The 14,405-nt window shown below is 45.4% G+C and overlaps 1 protein-coding gene and 1 long non-coding RNA gene across 3 annotated transcripts in view; one reads left to right on the top strand and one right to left on the bottom strand.

Moving 5' to 3' along the window:
* The window catches only part of LHFPL2 (LHFPL tetraspan subfamily member 2), a 129,510-nt gene that overhangs the window by 4,698 nt on the left and 110,407 nt on the right, over window positions 1–14,405 (bottom strand). For both annotated transcript variants that reach the window (XM_082783322.1, XM_082783323.1), the window contains exon 3: window positions 12,685–13,463. In XM_082783322.1, coding sequence (XP_082639448.1) covers window positions 12,685–13,114 — 430 coding nt within the window. In that variant the 5' untranslated portion in view covers window positions 13,115–13,463. The remainder of the gene's footprint in view (window positions 1–12,684; window positions 13,464–14,405) is intronic.
* Window positions 265–2,359, top strand: LOC309890459. The gene is made up of 3 exons (XR_014319426.1): window positions 265–495; window positions 1,011–1,093; window positions 2,320–2,359. It is a non-coding gene; the product is annotated as an uncharacterized lncRNA (long non-coding RNA).

Raw genomic sequence — 14,405 nt, 5'->3', positions numbered from 1 at the left:
ATCCACCTTTCCTATTTGTACTTCCTTTACTAATTGTACTAATGCTAAATTGCTGTAGCACTTTGCAGCATTTTATTGAAACCTGGAACTATCCTACATTATATGGATATATATGGATATACATATGATAATGACCTTGTTGTTAATTTTACTCTATGTATTCCTTCCCCGTCGTTTGTTTTCACACATTACTGTTAGGTGTACAGAGCTTGCAAACATTTGAGCATCTCTACATACTGTTATACTTCCATATTTCAAATACGTACAAATGTTTGCATCCACTTAACAAATTTTTATTTAGCTTTATTTAGTCATTCATAAATGTTTGTCCTTTTCCTCTGGATTTGTCCTGTTTATTTTCTTATCTGGAAAAATCAGTCTCATAGAAATCTCCTTACATGTCCACATTAGGACGATGTAGAAAAATCATCCAGCAATTTCAATAAGCTTCTTCTGCAATGAAGAGACTCTGGAGTCAGCCACTAATGAACGGATGTAAGTATCCACTGCCAGTGTGTAGGTAACACTGGGCTCTTCTAAAGAGGTGATCGGCTGCTGCACTTACACAGGAACTTACACAGGAAAGAAAGTTTCTAGCAATGGAGAAGCGAAAGTCTCAGCTCCTGATCGTAATAAACCACTTGAACTTATTTATTGCACTTCTGGCTGGAATTAAAAAGCTCAGAGGAGATGTTTTGCTCATCTGATTGTCTCTCTTATTGATAGTTTTCTCTGAGGACCAATCTTTACCTAAGCAGTGAAGGGCTTCATTAGGAAATGAAAAGGTCATATTAGAGTCCCTGTACACATGATGCATCTTTGTACAAAGGTTAGAGCTTTAATCAAAATGCCTAGTATGCTAGAGGTTGTAGTGCTTTCATGCAAACTCTGCTAAAAATCACAGCGAGTTAAAAGCTAATCTCCTTCCTACAAGGTACATAGCTAAACATCAAGGCAACACATAGGTATTTACATTTGCTTTCTACTGTTTTCTTTCAACTTTTACTCAGAAGAACAGGAAGAATTACACAAAGCAGTTTTTGCATAAAGACAACCAATTCATCCAGAAAATGAATACAGCCTTCCAAATCACGTAAGTATTACACCTGATTTATTTGTCCTGCACTGTAAAGCCCTTTATTCAGCCTGGCATCTTGAGGATGATAGCAAGCAAAGGTATTATCACCATCTATAAGTGAGCTGAAAGTTGTGCTTTTTATTTGTGGCACTGGTTCATTCCTAGATTTCATCTTATACCAGACTTTCTACTGGCTGATGAAACAGAAAAGTCTTCTTGTTTTCTGTACTAAGAGATTACCAAGAACAATTGTTAAGACTTGTTCCCATCTTCTATGCAGCTAGAACAGCCCATTCTGCAGTACATTAGATTCCCTTAATTGTTTGTTTAAAGAAATTCAGCCAAATTAAAAATAATAATTCCTAAGAAAAGCTGAGTCCTTGCTAGTAAGCATAGAATATACACAAAATGCAAAAACATCATCCAACTGTGTGAAATTAATGTCTGTAAATGCCAGACATTTCACAGAAGTCATTAATCCAGTATTTTTCTAGTGATGATAGAACAACATCGGCATGAATGAACTAAATGCCACTAGTTTTGAGGGCAGCAAAATCTGCTAGTAAATGATACCCATTCTCTTTGAAGGGATTTCATCACTGTTTACATTTGAGAACCAGCGACAGATTTTGTGCAGTGTTTCCTGTCTGATTGGCCTAACTACATTAAGTGTAAAGCATTGCTTTATCTTGGACGGACCTGGATAAGCTGTGCTTTCATCCTGCTGAGCCCAGCAGCCATTTCAGACTAAACACCAGCAGTTCCTCTCCTCAATTCATCACTAGTTTCCTGTTCAGCGTAACCAGCATGACTAAACAATGTATTTTTCTGACTGTACATTATTAATATGTTCCAGTTGCCATTTTCTCTAATGATCACAAGCCCTTTGTTAGTTAAAAATCACCAGCACTGAATTACAAAACCAGGCCTGAAATGCCACTGTAGCTGCTGCTGCCAAGGAAGCTTTTGACGTTCACTACCCCATCACTAACAAACCTGGAGGTCCTGCGTTTAACTACAAACTAGCTTCCGGCTGAGTCACAGCAGGACTGAGAAGTTACATCCACCTCTTTTAACCAAAAATAGAGTGCTGAATGACCCCTGAAAGCTACTGTTTCACGAGATGTATTGCCCTGGTTGAGAAGCCACTACCCAAAACTCAGCCACCACCAAAAGGCTGCAGAAGTCAAGTGTAGTCATCAGTACGTTACTGAATTCATTTTTTCTTTTTTTTTTTTTAGAGTACAGAAAATTCCTAAAGAAATGTTGAATGCAGCCCACAATTGGATAAACTACAGCCACTTTCTCAGTCAAAAAGATCTGGAGAAAATTTAACTGTGACCATGGCCACAGCCCAGATTTTCACCTCTTTGTCCCCATCCCCTCCAGGTAGCTAACTTGTGAATCACATGTTGGCCTATGGTAATAAAGGGGGAAAAAAAAAAAAAAAAAAAGTTTTCACCACTGAACCTCCTATCTACTCAATTTCAGTGCAGACACAGAGCTTCTGAGAACACACCTCACTATCACTAATATTTTACGTCATTCGTAATTTCAGTAATCCCTGGTTCCTACTTGTTAGGGAAAGCTGATAACGATTATCCAATTAAGCCAGTTCAGCACACGCACAACAGAAATGGCACTCCTTGACACCGACTATCAGTGAGCAGAGAGGCATGGACACCTCATCCTGTAACCAGCTCAAAGCTCCAAAGTGCAGCGGTGGAGCTGTGCAGGGTTCAAAGGTACCCTCCTGACTCTCCCTCCCCGTGGAGGCTGCCCAGAAAGGGAGGTTCGAGTAAAGGACGAGGAGGAACTTTGTCTGCTGCTTCCCAGTGACTACAGAAGGGATGGTCACATGCTGCAGAGCTCGTCTCAGCGGTTCCTGCAGCTTAAGCAGAACGGATGGAAGATTCTTAATCACCCAGCCCCAGAGCAAACCATGGTCTATGGCAGAAGTCAGCTCTTCACTGTCCAACCACCTGTAGCCAGAGCAGTAACTTCAGAGGCCAGAAGAAAACTGCTCTGTGCTTCTGGACTCACAGACACAGAATGAAGGAAAGGGAAAATGCCCACGTGGAGAGAACAAGGTCAGATGTATCAGTGGTAGCAAGGGCAGGATGTTCCTTGGAAAGCTAAGCTCTGCTTTACACATGAGAAATGGTTAAATGCAATGTGAATAGTTCAGTCTCTGCGTGCTCTCACCTCTATCCCAAGGGCTGCTGCACAACCATTTTAAGCAGCATGCAAAACCCGCAGGGGTGTTTCTGTGGCTAATGCCATTGCCTTGATCTACATCTCACACACATGCAAGCAGCTGCAGTTGAGCAAAAAACAATTACAGGATAGCATCTGGCCAGACTGGTAAATTTTCAGCACTGATTTCTCATGCTAGTGTCCACAGGGCTCAGCCTGGCCAGGTCCCTTACAGCTCCGCTTAATTGTCTGAGTCTCTGCCTTTCTGTAGCCCGCTGCTCAGTCCCTGGGGCTCACCTGCCTGCATCTCTCCTATTTTTGTTACTTATTCACATTCCTGCAGAGCTTAGCAGCTCTGCTCATAGTTTCTGTCTCCAATAGCTGACAATATCCTTTTCACACAATGCACGCAGAGACAGGGAGCAAGGAACAAGCGAGATGACCCTGAGCAGCACACTGGCAACTGTTTCATCACGGCCATAGCCTCCCTTGAAACAAGACAGAGGGAAAATGAAGATTAACTGGTTTCCAGTCATTTTTGGACAGCACAGGGCAGTGTAGGGGTACTTGGTTTTGTTTTCTGAAGCGCCCACAGGAGGATGGTGCAGGAGGGCATGGAGCCAGGAGCAAGTGAATGAAAGGTGGCAGCATTTGTCCTGGAGCTAACCAGGGGCTGGAACAGGAGCCAAGTGGCTCGTCCTTGGCCTCCATTCATAATCACAGTGCACAGGGACACAAGACCACTTCCTAGCACAATCTCCTGATTCACGTAAAAGAATTTGCTCTCTGGATCAATTAACTCTTACAAGTCTTGAATTTGACTGTCACTCCTATGCTTGATACGTTTAAATATTCCTTCTGTATTTAATCCACATGTTGCAGCTTTATAAGCCGTTTAATGCTGTAAGTCAAGATTAAAGCACTTAAATTTTCATTAGTCATAGAAGTACAAAGCTCATTTCTGTGTTGTATAACCATGTCAGCATAATCTAATGAAGCAACAATTATCTCCTGTCGACAGTTTGCCTTAAGACGGATCTGGCAGGAGGACAGTAAATTATAATGATAATGATTTCATAATAAATCATTTTTTGCTTTTGTCCCAGTGTATCTGAACAGAAGCCAATCTTCAAGGCAGAATCAAGAGCAGAGAACAATTTTTTTTCCTTTCTGAAATAAAGTTTTCTGCAAGGAATACTTTCAGCTCCTGCCGCTTAACATACAATAAATTAATTTTAATTCACAGCCAATCTACCTGTGAGTTACCGCTGCTTGTTTCTTCTGCTGGGAGGAACAAATTCATTCTGAAAACATGACACGAGGCTATTTTCCACTGCACTTCTATGCAGACTTGCAGAGCTCAAGCATGCTCTGTTGAAGACTTCACCCCCTCTCTCTTAGCACAGCTGCGTTGCAGTGGGTGCAGCATTACTTACATTTTACTTCTTGTTAGTTGTTGCCAGCTCTACTATGCCTTTACTCTTAGGATTCCTTAAAACAGAGGTCTGAATCTAGGCTACGCAATGCAGTCAGGTGCTTATGAAAAACAGCAGAAGTCTTATTTAAAAAATCTTTTTATCCAGATAACTCATCTAAAACATCTTGTTATAAGTCTGTCAGCAGAGAACATCTTCCCATGTTTCACTGGAGGGAATTTGCCCCCACAATGTTATGTTATCAATTCCAAGTCACCTGCCTTCAAAAAGAAGCCTTAAGAAATAGAAAATTTAGATTGGATTTAGATTTTGTTAGGATTATTAGTCTGTTCCTGATTACAACCTGGACAACCAGTTAAACACTAGCCCTTCTATGTTACAATTAAATAAAAGCAGCTTCCTCCTCCTAAACCACCGGAGTAAAACCACTTCTCATACTGAGAAATACCAGTATGAACATGACAGAGTGCGTTGCTGTGAGGAAAAGTTTCTGAAGACAGTTCAGTAATGATCTTCTGATATGAAAAACTTTTTTTGTTGTTGTTGTTGTTGTTGTTTTTTCTTTTTTCCCCTTCCTAAGAGCCTAGAACTGCAGCAAGCAATTGTTTCTGCTGGTTTTTACACTCTGCTGTACTGTTGCTGGGCTAACATCACTGGACACCAACAAACTGGTCAGTCGTGACGGGCATGTGTATGTCACGCCGCATGCTGGGGGTGAGAGCTGCGCAAACGCTTTCTCATTCCATCCCTGGGATCAGCCCTCAAGAAAGGGGTTACGCAGACAGATGCCTGTTTAGATAAGTGGAGGCATGCTATTTAGTTTTGACAGTCTCCTGTGCAGCTGCTGTTGTGCCACATTAAACAACAGTGTATACTAACAAAGCCAATTTCCATTGCAAATCCTGAAACTATCTTCTCATTTCCTAGCAAAATGAAAAAAAGAAAAAAAAAAAAGAAAAAAAAAAGGTTTTAAATGCTGCTGAAGAAACAGGAAATTAAGCAGCTGTGATCAATGAGGTGGCAGTGCAACAGGCCCCCACAGCGCAGGCACAACCCAGCAACAACATTATTTCAGCGGAGGAGGAGAAGGGTGAAGGCAGGGAACGATTAGCCTTGTTCAACACCACGCAGGCAGTGTGGGCAGCAACTCTGCTTGTTCTCCTCCTCTGTACAACCACAGCAAATTATCGCTTTGGTGCAAGGGCTTGCCACCATCTAGGACAAATAAACCTGCCTTTATAAAATCGGGGCAGTACACTACCTTAACCCAAAGAGGCTGGTGCAGATGCAAGCAACTTCAGTGACAGCCACCACACAACAGACACCTTCATGATCACAAACGTTTTGGCAATCAGCTCTTAATCTGATCAAAGTCAGTGGGGTGGGCTCAGGGGAGCAGGTAGTGCCTGCAAGCTGCAGCCAGTGGGGCCCATGCCCTGTCCCCAACCTGCCACCCTCGGTCTCCCTGGATGGGGGCCAGCAGCCCCGAGAGCAAGTGGCTGGCAGCTTGCTCTTTTTCATGCAAAAAGCAAGGGGAGAAGCTCTGTGAGGTGTGCAAACAGGAACCTGAGCACGCGGTAGACGATGTGCAAGACAGGAGGTAGAGGGGAAGGCTACGGGTGAGATGCTGAGGCTCTTATGACTATTATGTATATTTTGCTATCCACAGGAAAAGCCAAAAAGAAGTCAGTTTATAAAGCCTTGATGTGGGTTGCTTTGGCAGAATGACAGCATATGGGGGATTCCTGTATGGGGTTTGGGGTGGCTTTGTTTTAATATTTTTTTTCCAATAATGGTATAACATTACTGCTTGGTATTCTCTCTAACAAAGTGCAGCTTGTACACTCCTGCTTTCAGGAGAAGAGGGGGACAAATTGCATCTCATTGTGTTTGTGATGACCCCACCCGTCACCCAAAAAAACCCTGCTCCCAGCAAGTCGCCCAGAACCCCCTGTTCAGCTCCATCCTCATGTGGGGCAAGCACAGAGGCGCAGCCACCAGGGCATCACGAGTCTTCAATCTGAGACAGCCAATAACAGGTTTGAAGCTACCACATGATAACTAAACTGTGGATGGTTAAATTCGGGAGGTTCCTTAGCTAGGAAAGGAAATACCAGGCAATGTCAAATATTCCGTCCACGAAAAGCGAAGGAAAAGACCCAGCACGTTTCACAGCTCTTGCTGTAACCTCTTCCACCACTGTCCAACTGGCTGCTGCCAGTGCCCTCAAAAACATGAATCGGTTGTGCTGAATCAGCAGAAAGGGAAAGAAAAACACCTCGTGACCACGGCTCTGTAAAGGAGGCCGAAGCAACAATTTGCCTCGGTTTAAACAAAGAGGTGAAAGGGCTCTGAGACATTTTTTCATTCCGTTCCATTTCCTCGGTACTGACCCCGCAGTGCAAGCAGACCGCCCTCACCCCTCTGCCCGCCAAGGCCGAGCTGCTTTCATCTTTATTTTTCCTGTGTTCAAATGAAAGCACCGCCTCTGTTGCATTTGGATATTCTCCTGCAGGGTTTGCTGCCTACATACAACAGCAGCAGCAGCCTTGGCTCTGATGCCTGGAAGGAAATACCCACCACAAGGGGATCCCTCCTCTGTTTCCCTCCCTGCCCCTCGGGGGGCAGCCAGCTCTCTCCCAGGGCAGCAGGATGCAAGGGAGATGCAAAGGCGTTCCCAGCATCCTGCCAGCACCACTACAGGTAACAGACCTTTGTGCACACACATGCCCCAGTGAAGCATTTCTCAGGGAGTCACATGAGGGCCTCACACTGAGCACCATTTGATGGAAGGGATGTATCTTTGCTAAAAACTCCAGCTGCCTCACTTTATCTGTGAAGACCTGAGCATTTACAGTCTGCTGAGTGTCTGCTCATCCCTGTGAGCCCACTTTGGTAGCACAGGAGATGAGCTGACCTCCAAATCTAACCAAACACTGACATCTTCACTTTATTTCTTTAAAGTTACTAATACCGTCCCTCAGGCCCAACAGCAATTTAGCACTTGAACTCATTTTCCTTCCCTGGCATACTCCCTCTTGCTCCAACATAGCAGTCCCCTTAGCTTGAACTTTCAGCAGCCAAGCGTGTATTAGATGTCACGCTGGTATTTGGCCATGTAGGTTACAGGAAGCACTATACCGCAGACAGCAAGAGTGGTTCAGACCGTCAGGATTTCCATTAGAAATACCCTTCTTCCCCCAACCTCCCCCCCCCCGCCCCTTTTTCTTTCTTCCCACCCCAAGCATTCAGAGCTCTGGCATCAGAATAGAAAAATCCTAAGCTGAATCCAAGAGGAAATATGCTTTTGAAAAATGCATGCTCTGCACTTCAGAAAGACAAACAAGAAGTTCCCTTGCCATTGAGGGCAAAACTGCTCTTGCTCTGCTTTGCTACTGCCCAGCAAGCCACAGCCTCTTGTCACCCGCAGGCAGCCACGTGAGTGCACACAGTGCTTTCCTTGCTCGCCAGCTTGGCCCCTTCTCTGACACAGCATCGCTTCTTGACAACATGCAGTTGAATATCCTAAACTTCTCTGCCACTACCACAAGTCTTCACATCACACTTGCCTCCACTGCAGCTTGCTCTCCTCCTGCTCCACCTCTGAGGGATGTCCTGGCTGCCCTCCCGCTTCCTCCCCACAACTCCCAGTGGCCTCCTCAGCTCCTGCAGCCAGGATCAGTCCCACACACACACCACAAATTCCCCGGAGCCCCCCAGCCACCCTCCAGCTGGATCCCCCCCACCAGCAGCTCCTGATCCTCTTTGCCTTCAGATGGTTCCCATCAGGCTCTGCTTGGGTCATCTTCCCCATCAGCCACCCGCCCACATGGAAACGATGACCAATACGTGCAGCATGCTGAACTCTTTCTTAGTGCATGAGATGTAAAGATGCAGCTGGCTTCAAAGCAGGTTTTGCATCTTGGTGTTAGAAAACTGTCCAGAAACCTCCTTGCATTTGAGAGTACAGCTCTTGCAGCTGAACTACTGCCCAGGTTCTGCATTAGCATCTAAGAGGGACCCACAAGGGAACACAACCAGTAACAGGAGAAGGGATGAGCTTAAATACGAGTTAAAAATAATAGAGCATAGAAAGGAGAGAAGAATGAACAGAGGAGAGCTGAGAACAGAAAGCGCACTCACTGGGAAGAGGCTTCAGTGTTTGGGCCTGAGCAGGACAGGTGCCAGGGGAAGCCAGCCTCATACAACAAGGCGGGAGAACCAGAGGAAAAGCTGGACAGCAATACAAGGGGTGAAGTATGAAGGCAACCTCCACACAGGGTGAGGAGAGAAGAACACTGAAGTGGGATGCTGACATAGTCTCATGCAGGAAGAAGCTTTGTCACCTCCCCAGCCATGCTGCAGGAGGAACCACCGGCGGGCGATAGAGGGAATCCCAAACTTGCAGCATTTGGGCCCCAGAAGAGGAAGTGTGAGGAAGGGACAAAGGGAACTCATCCCTGCCAGCTCTCTGCCTCAAGACTGGGGGGCTGGTGACGTGCAGGGTGAGCCGTGGGGACAGCCCCATGGGTGAAGCCAGCTCCAGGCACCGCATGGCCTCACGGGCTCTTCCAACGGAGGTGCCAGAAGGCGAGGAAAGGTTTTTTATATCAGCAGCATAAACAACGTTGTGTTTGGCTGGCTTGGGCTGCATCCTATGCTGCTCCCACCCTGCTTATCTTTCAGTTATATTACTTAGCACAGGGAAGTAACAAAGCCCAAACAAAGCTTGTAAACATACATAATCATTGAACATTTGTACCACAGTGTATCAGTAGAGGATCTCCAATTAGTTACTTCATAAAACTAGGTGTTTACTCTGACAATCTGCTTTGAATTGGTTCTTATCAACTACTGCATATTAACACGCTGCCTCTTCTAGCCCCTAATTCATTGACTGTAAAAATAGAATACTTTCCCCCAAAAGACATTTGAATGAAAGTCTGCATGGACTCCTTGCTGCTGGGTAGTAATTATCTATTTAATTACCTGGCTCCCTTCTCTGCACTCTATTGCAGGAAAAAGATTCTTTTCCAGATGAAACAACCTGCAAACATTTCCAAAACCAGGATCGCTGATTACTATTTCTACACGTCCAGAGTGAAAGGTGTGTAGAAAGATGTGCAGCCTGAAAACAATTGATACAAGGTTGTGCTCTATTACAAAGGAATTACAGGATTTCAAACAGCAGCCATGTTTTCTTCCTTTATAACCTTTCATTTAGAATTTTCTGTAACAACAACAAAAACCCTCTGTGGGCCAGATATGTACATGGCTCCTTCCCACTGACCTAAATGAGAGTTTGCGCATTTGTCCAAGGGCCGTAGCAGAAAAGATGTGGCTTTCTGTTCTATAATTTCATTGTAGGCATCATCCAGGTCACAACCAATGTTGCTAGACAGAAAAGATATATCCGGTATCTGTTTTTGTGTTTTCATGATGAATTCCAGGAATAAATTAACTTGGTGTATGTTTTTAATTATATTAAATATCCACAGCAAAGATATAGAGATTTTAAATGCGATTAAGTCTGCAAGATCCTGAGTTCCTGTAGATGACTCTACTGTGGGTGCATCTTGTCTTTGAAAATGAGATGTTTGACATACTTAGAGATATTGGGTTGATATACACTGATAAACAAAACGATTGTGTGAATTCTTTTCCTACTCTTATTTAAAAAAATAAATACATTACTCACATTTGAAAGAATGATCTTAAGTTTAAAACAATCAGGCAGGGCTGTATCAAGTTGTTCTCTGGCCAGGGCATTAGTCTAGATATCATAATCCTCATATGGATTAACCATGCCGACAGCTATCCTTCTTACAACATGCTTGCGTGTTTTCCAAAACTCAGGGACTGAGAAAGTTGAAATTAACAGCTGTGATAAGTCATAAGAAAAATACTTTCAACTAAGTAAGCAGATGCTGTAATGCTACTGGCACAAAAGTAGCAGTGGACCCAATAAAATTAATCTTGAGAAAACGAGTTGCTAGCCACAAGACGCCTGGCTGCAAATATTGGCAGGCGTATTTCTCATAGCAACAGTTTCAGTAATGCGACCTTTCAATTACCCAGTTTCATGCTGTGTCATTTATCTGAATTATAAGAAAGGAAGTGCTTCTATTCTCAGTGCAGCTCAAACAGGACTTCTCTATCCTCTAAAATATAAGAAATGTTTTGTCTACCATATTGTTCAATGGTTCCCTTTACAGGCACAGCTGGTCTGATAATAAAACCTAAAACGTTTTCTCACAAATAGATGGTCTCCAGAACAGCTCGCTACGATAAGAATCTACTTGCTGTTAGCTTTCATGTCAGACCACAGTCTCCTTGAGATGGCATCAGAACCATAAGTCTGGTTATCTTTTCAACAGACCCAAGTACGATGAGCCAAGATTTACTCAATGCCACTAAGTGATCTCTCTCACACAAATACACCTCCAACAGAAAAGAAGTAACGTAATCTCTTGAAGAACAGGTTTCATGGATTATTTCTGAAGTACAGGGTAAGAAAGCAAGGAGCTAAAACCTTCTACTGGCTATAATTCACACTACAAAGACATTTGTTTGTCTCAAGGGTGCTGACAAATTCTGTAACCCAGGAACAATTGCATCAAGACATGTAATTTTTACTTAAAGGCCATCCACCTGCTAATTCTCTGCCATCACCTGAGCAGCATGAGCCAAGAAAGGGATCTAACTCTAGCCCCACAGCACAAACGTTAGGTTATGGGTAACACCAAACAACCTGTACGCTTTCACACCGCAGCTGCACGAAGCTGAGGACGGCAAGAGCCAATGCCACAGTGCTTTAGGATCCAGCATTGGCCGTGGTACATAAAGATGGCTTCAGCCCTCAGGCAGCCCAGAGGAAGCAGCCGCCTCGCACAGGCCCGAACGCCCAGCCCTGCCCCACCTGCCCAGGCACACCAACATGGAGGCCATGTTCTGCACCGGTACAGGTTCAAACCTGGACTCCTTATTCCAACAAACAAGACCAAACTCCTGGTTCTTGTCTACCGAAAACAGGTCATTTCAATTCAGAAAGTGGTTAAGAGCACCACCAAGAGGGGAGGCGGAGGTGGCTTTGCTCACTCCCACCTTCCCCACGGGTCTCTGGGGGCAGTCAGTATCAGCAGGGGACCCCTCTTCTCCCTCTGACCACCCCACACACTTGCTGTGCCGTGTGGGCACCCACACACAGGACAGGCCTCCCACTGCTCACAGAGAGTGTGGAAAGCCAAGTGCTGGTCTGGCTGGGCCTTTCCAGCTTCAGTTCATGCTATGGTCGCTTAATCCCTGTCAGTCCAACAGAAACACGATATATCTAGAACCAGTACATCTTTTCAGGCAAAGTACAATGAGGACAGGGAAAAGAAAAGCTCGCTGGGCTCCATAATTGCTGCTGAGCAAATAGGCTGGCCAAAGGAAGGGTTTATTGTCAGGTATGACTTGTCAAAGCTCATGTCCTTGAGGGAAGCAGCTTAGCATGAAATCCCGGAGAACAGGGTGTGTGACTGCAGGCTGCCACCTCCGAGGTGGTGGTATTTGCTCTCACCACAGACGTGAAGAGCCTGGAAAAGCCTTGGGTCTATGGAAAAGTTACTAAAGAAGCAAGAGGGAGATGGACTGCCTTAACATGAGAATTAACTTTGCTCTCTGCTGGTAACAAAGGAGAGAAGTTTTTGTTACCGAAAGAAATTCATGCAGAGGGAAAACACAGAACAGCAAACAAAAGAAACACTGGTCAGTTCATTTTGGCACACAACAGGCTGCAATCCTGCTGCCAATGTCAATGTATTACATGCTGTGTAGCTATAAATTTCAGCTGTGTTTGAATAAACACCAGCATATAGAATCGCTTTGGGTCTGTCTAATGAGATTTCCTTGTAGGGACTACAGAATTGGTATGTTTCTCCAGCTGAGTGGCACAAAAATTAAAATTGTTAGTTGCTCTCAAAACACACATACCTGCAATCCCTTGTAGCAGTCCACAGACATTAAAAATACTTTTCTTCATAATACTCTGCACACACATAGTAAAAACAGACACAAATGCCACTGCGCAGAGGATCAGGATTCCCATAGCTAGGAAAATAGCGGTCGCCTGCCAGAACCCACTGGCAATCTCATTGAAGTTTTCGGCGTAAGGACCACAAAGCGTGTCTCGTCTAGAAAGCTGCATGTGGGAGATTCGTGTGCAGCGCCCATAGATGCCCAGTGTTGGATGGTAGGGCTCCTGTGATCCTCCTGTTCTGTTGTCCATGTCCTCAGAGCTTAGTGGCTTGGCTTTGCCGATCAGCCAGTCCGCACTCATGAAAGCAATGAGCTCTGCAAAAGCCACGACAATACTCAGAAGAGTCCATAGCATCGACCGACACGTTACAATGACATGACACATATTGGTGTCCAGTGCTTGTGATCAGTGCAGTTGGCAGTCTTAAATCCAGGCACGAAGGGGAAAAAATTAAATTAAAGCAGAGAAAAGGTACCCTAAGGAAATCACTGTTGCGGCTCTGCTTGCTCTTTCAGTTCTCTCACACCAGCCAAGATGAAATTTCTCAGGAGAAAAAGTGAACTGCTCAAAGTTTTGCTAGCAGTGTGGTCATTTGTTCTCGCCGTTTAGTTCCTCCTTTTTTCTTTCTCAGACGCTGAAGTACACTTTTCTCTCTTACTGTTCATACTGGCACATGACGCTCCGGGCTGGCAGGGCAGGCTGCAGGGACTGCCCACTGTTTGACATCACACACCTACAAGAGAGAGAGACAACATCATCAGAGAGAAAAAACCTTCGTCTCCACCCCCACACATCCCAACAACAAGCTGGAATCTTGTGCGGGTCCAAACCGACACACTGAAGCTCTCACAAGGGCCCGTCACACACAGCCTGCTGGAAACCTCCCCATTTCATCCCAGGGGGGCGATAAATATCCCGCAGCCCGGCTGTACGTACACTACTATCTGCTCGGTCCCGTCCCACCGTGGCTCTGTGTCTGCAAGCGAGGTCTCCGCAGTCGAACTGTCCCACCCACTCCCCCCAGCACGCCCACATCATCTTCCTCTGCTTGAAATTACCAAGGTTACTGGCAGCGACCCAGCAGAGCTCTCGTACGTGTTTAAGCGGTTTTGCAGCCGCATAGCTGGGCTGAACGGCTGCCCTGCCCTGCTGGGGGTCTGGGCAGGAGGCACGGGGCGCACTGCGGGGAGCCCCTCGGGGACAGCCCCTGCCTGCTGGGATGCGGTGGTAACATAGGGACAGAGCCCGGACCTGAGGGAGGGTGTTGCAGAACTGGTGCACCGTGAGGTCCTCCTGCTTTAAAGCCAGGATTTTGCAGCAGTGAGCTGCCAGCAGGCCTGTCGCGTCTCATTGCGAATGGATGCTGAGACTGGCAGCCTCAGGGTGACTTGCACTACTGCTAATGGAAATCTGTGGAAAAATGTCCTGGTGACCTGGTTTGCCGGTCTGCTACAGGCTCCTTCGTGCCCTCCATCCACCCCTCCTGCAGCCCTCTGTGGGCTGGGACTACAGCAAGATATTCCCCAAGGGCCTTCCCTTTCTTCTGCCTTTGAACAGTAGCTGATGACATTCCCAGAGCTATACTTATCTTGGTACAAGAGGCAATCGGAGATCATTACACTTCTAACTCGGATCCAAATATCTTCCTTAAAATAACAGATGGATCAACACACAC

Source organism: Aythya marila (genome assembly GCF_965140915.1).
Source record: "Aythya marila genome assembly, chromosome: Z".
Taxonomy (NCBI): Eukaryota; Metazoa; Chordata; class Aves; order Anseriformes; family Anatidae; genus Aythya; species Aythya marila.
The sequence above is the reverse complement of the archived record's forward strand: the minus strand, read 5'-3'. Positions and strand labels throughout refer to the sequence as shown.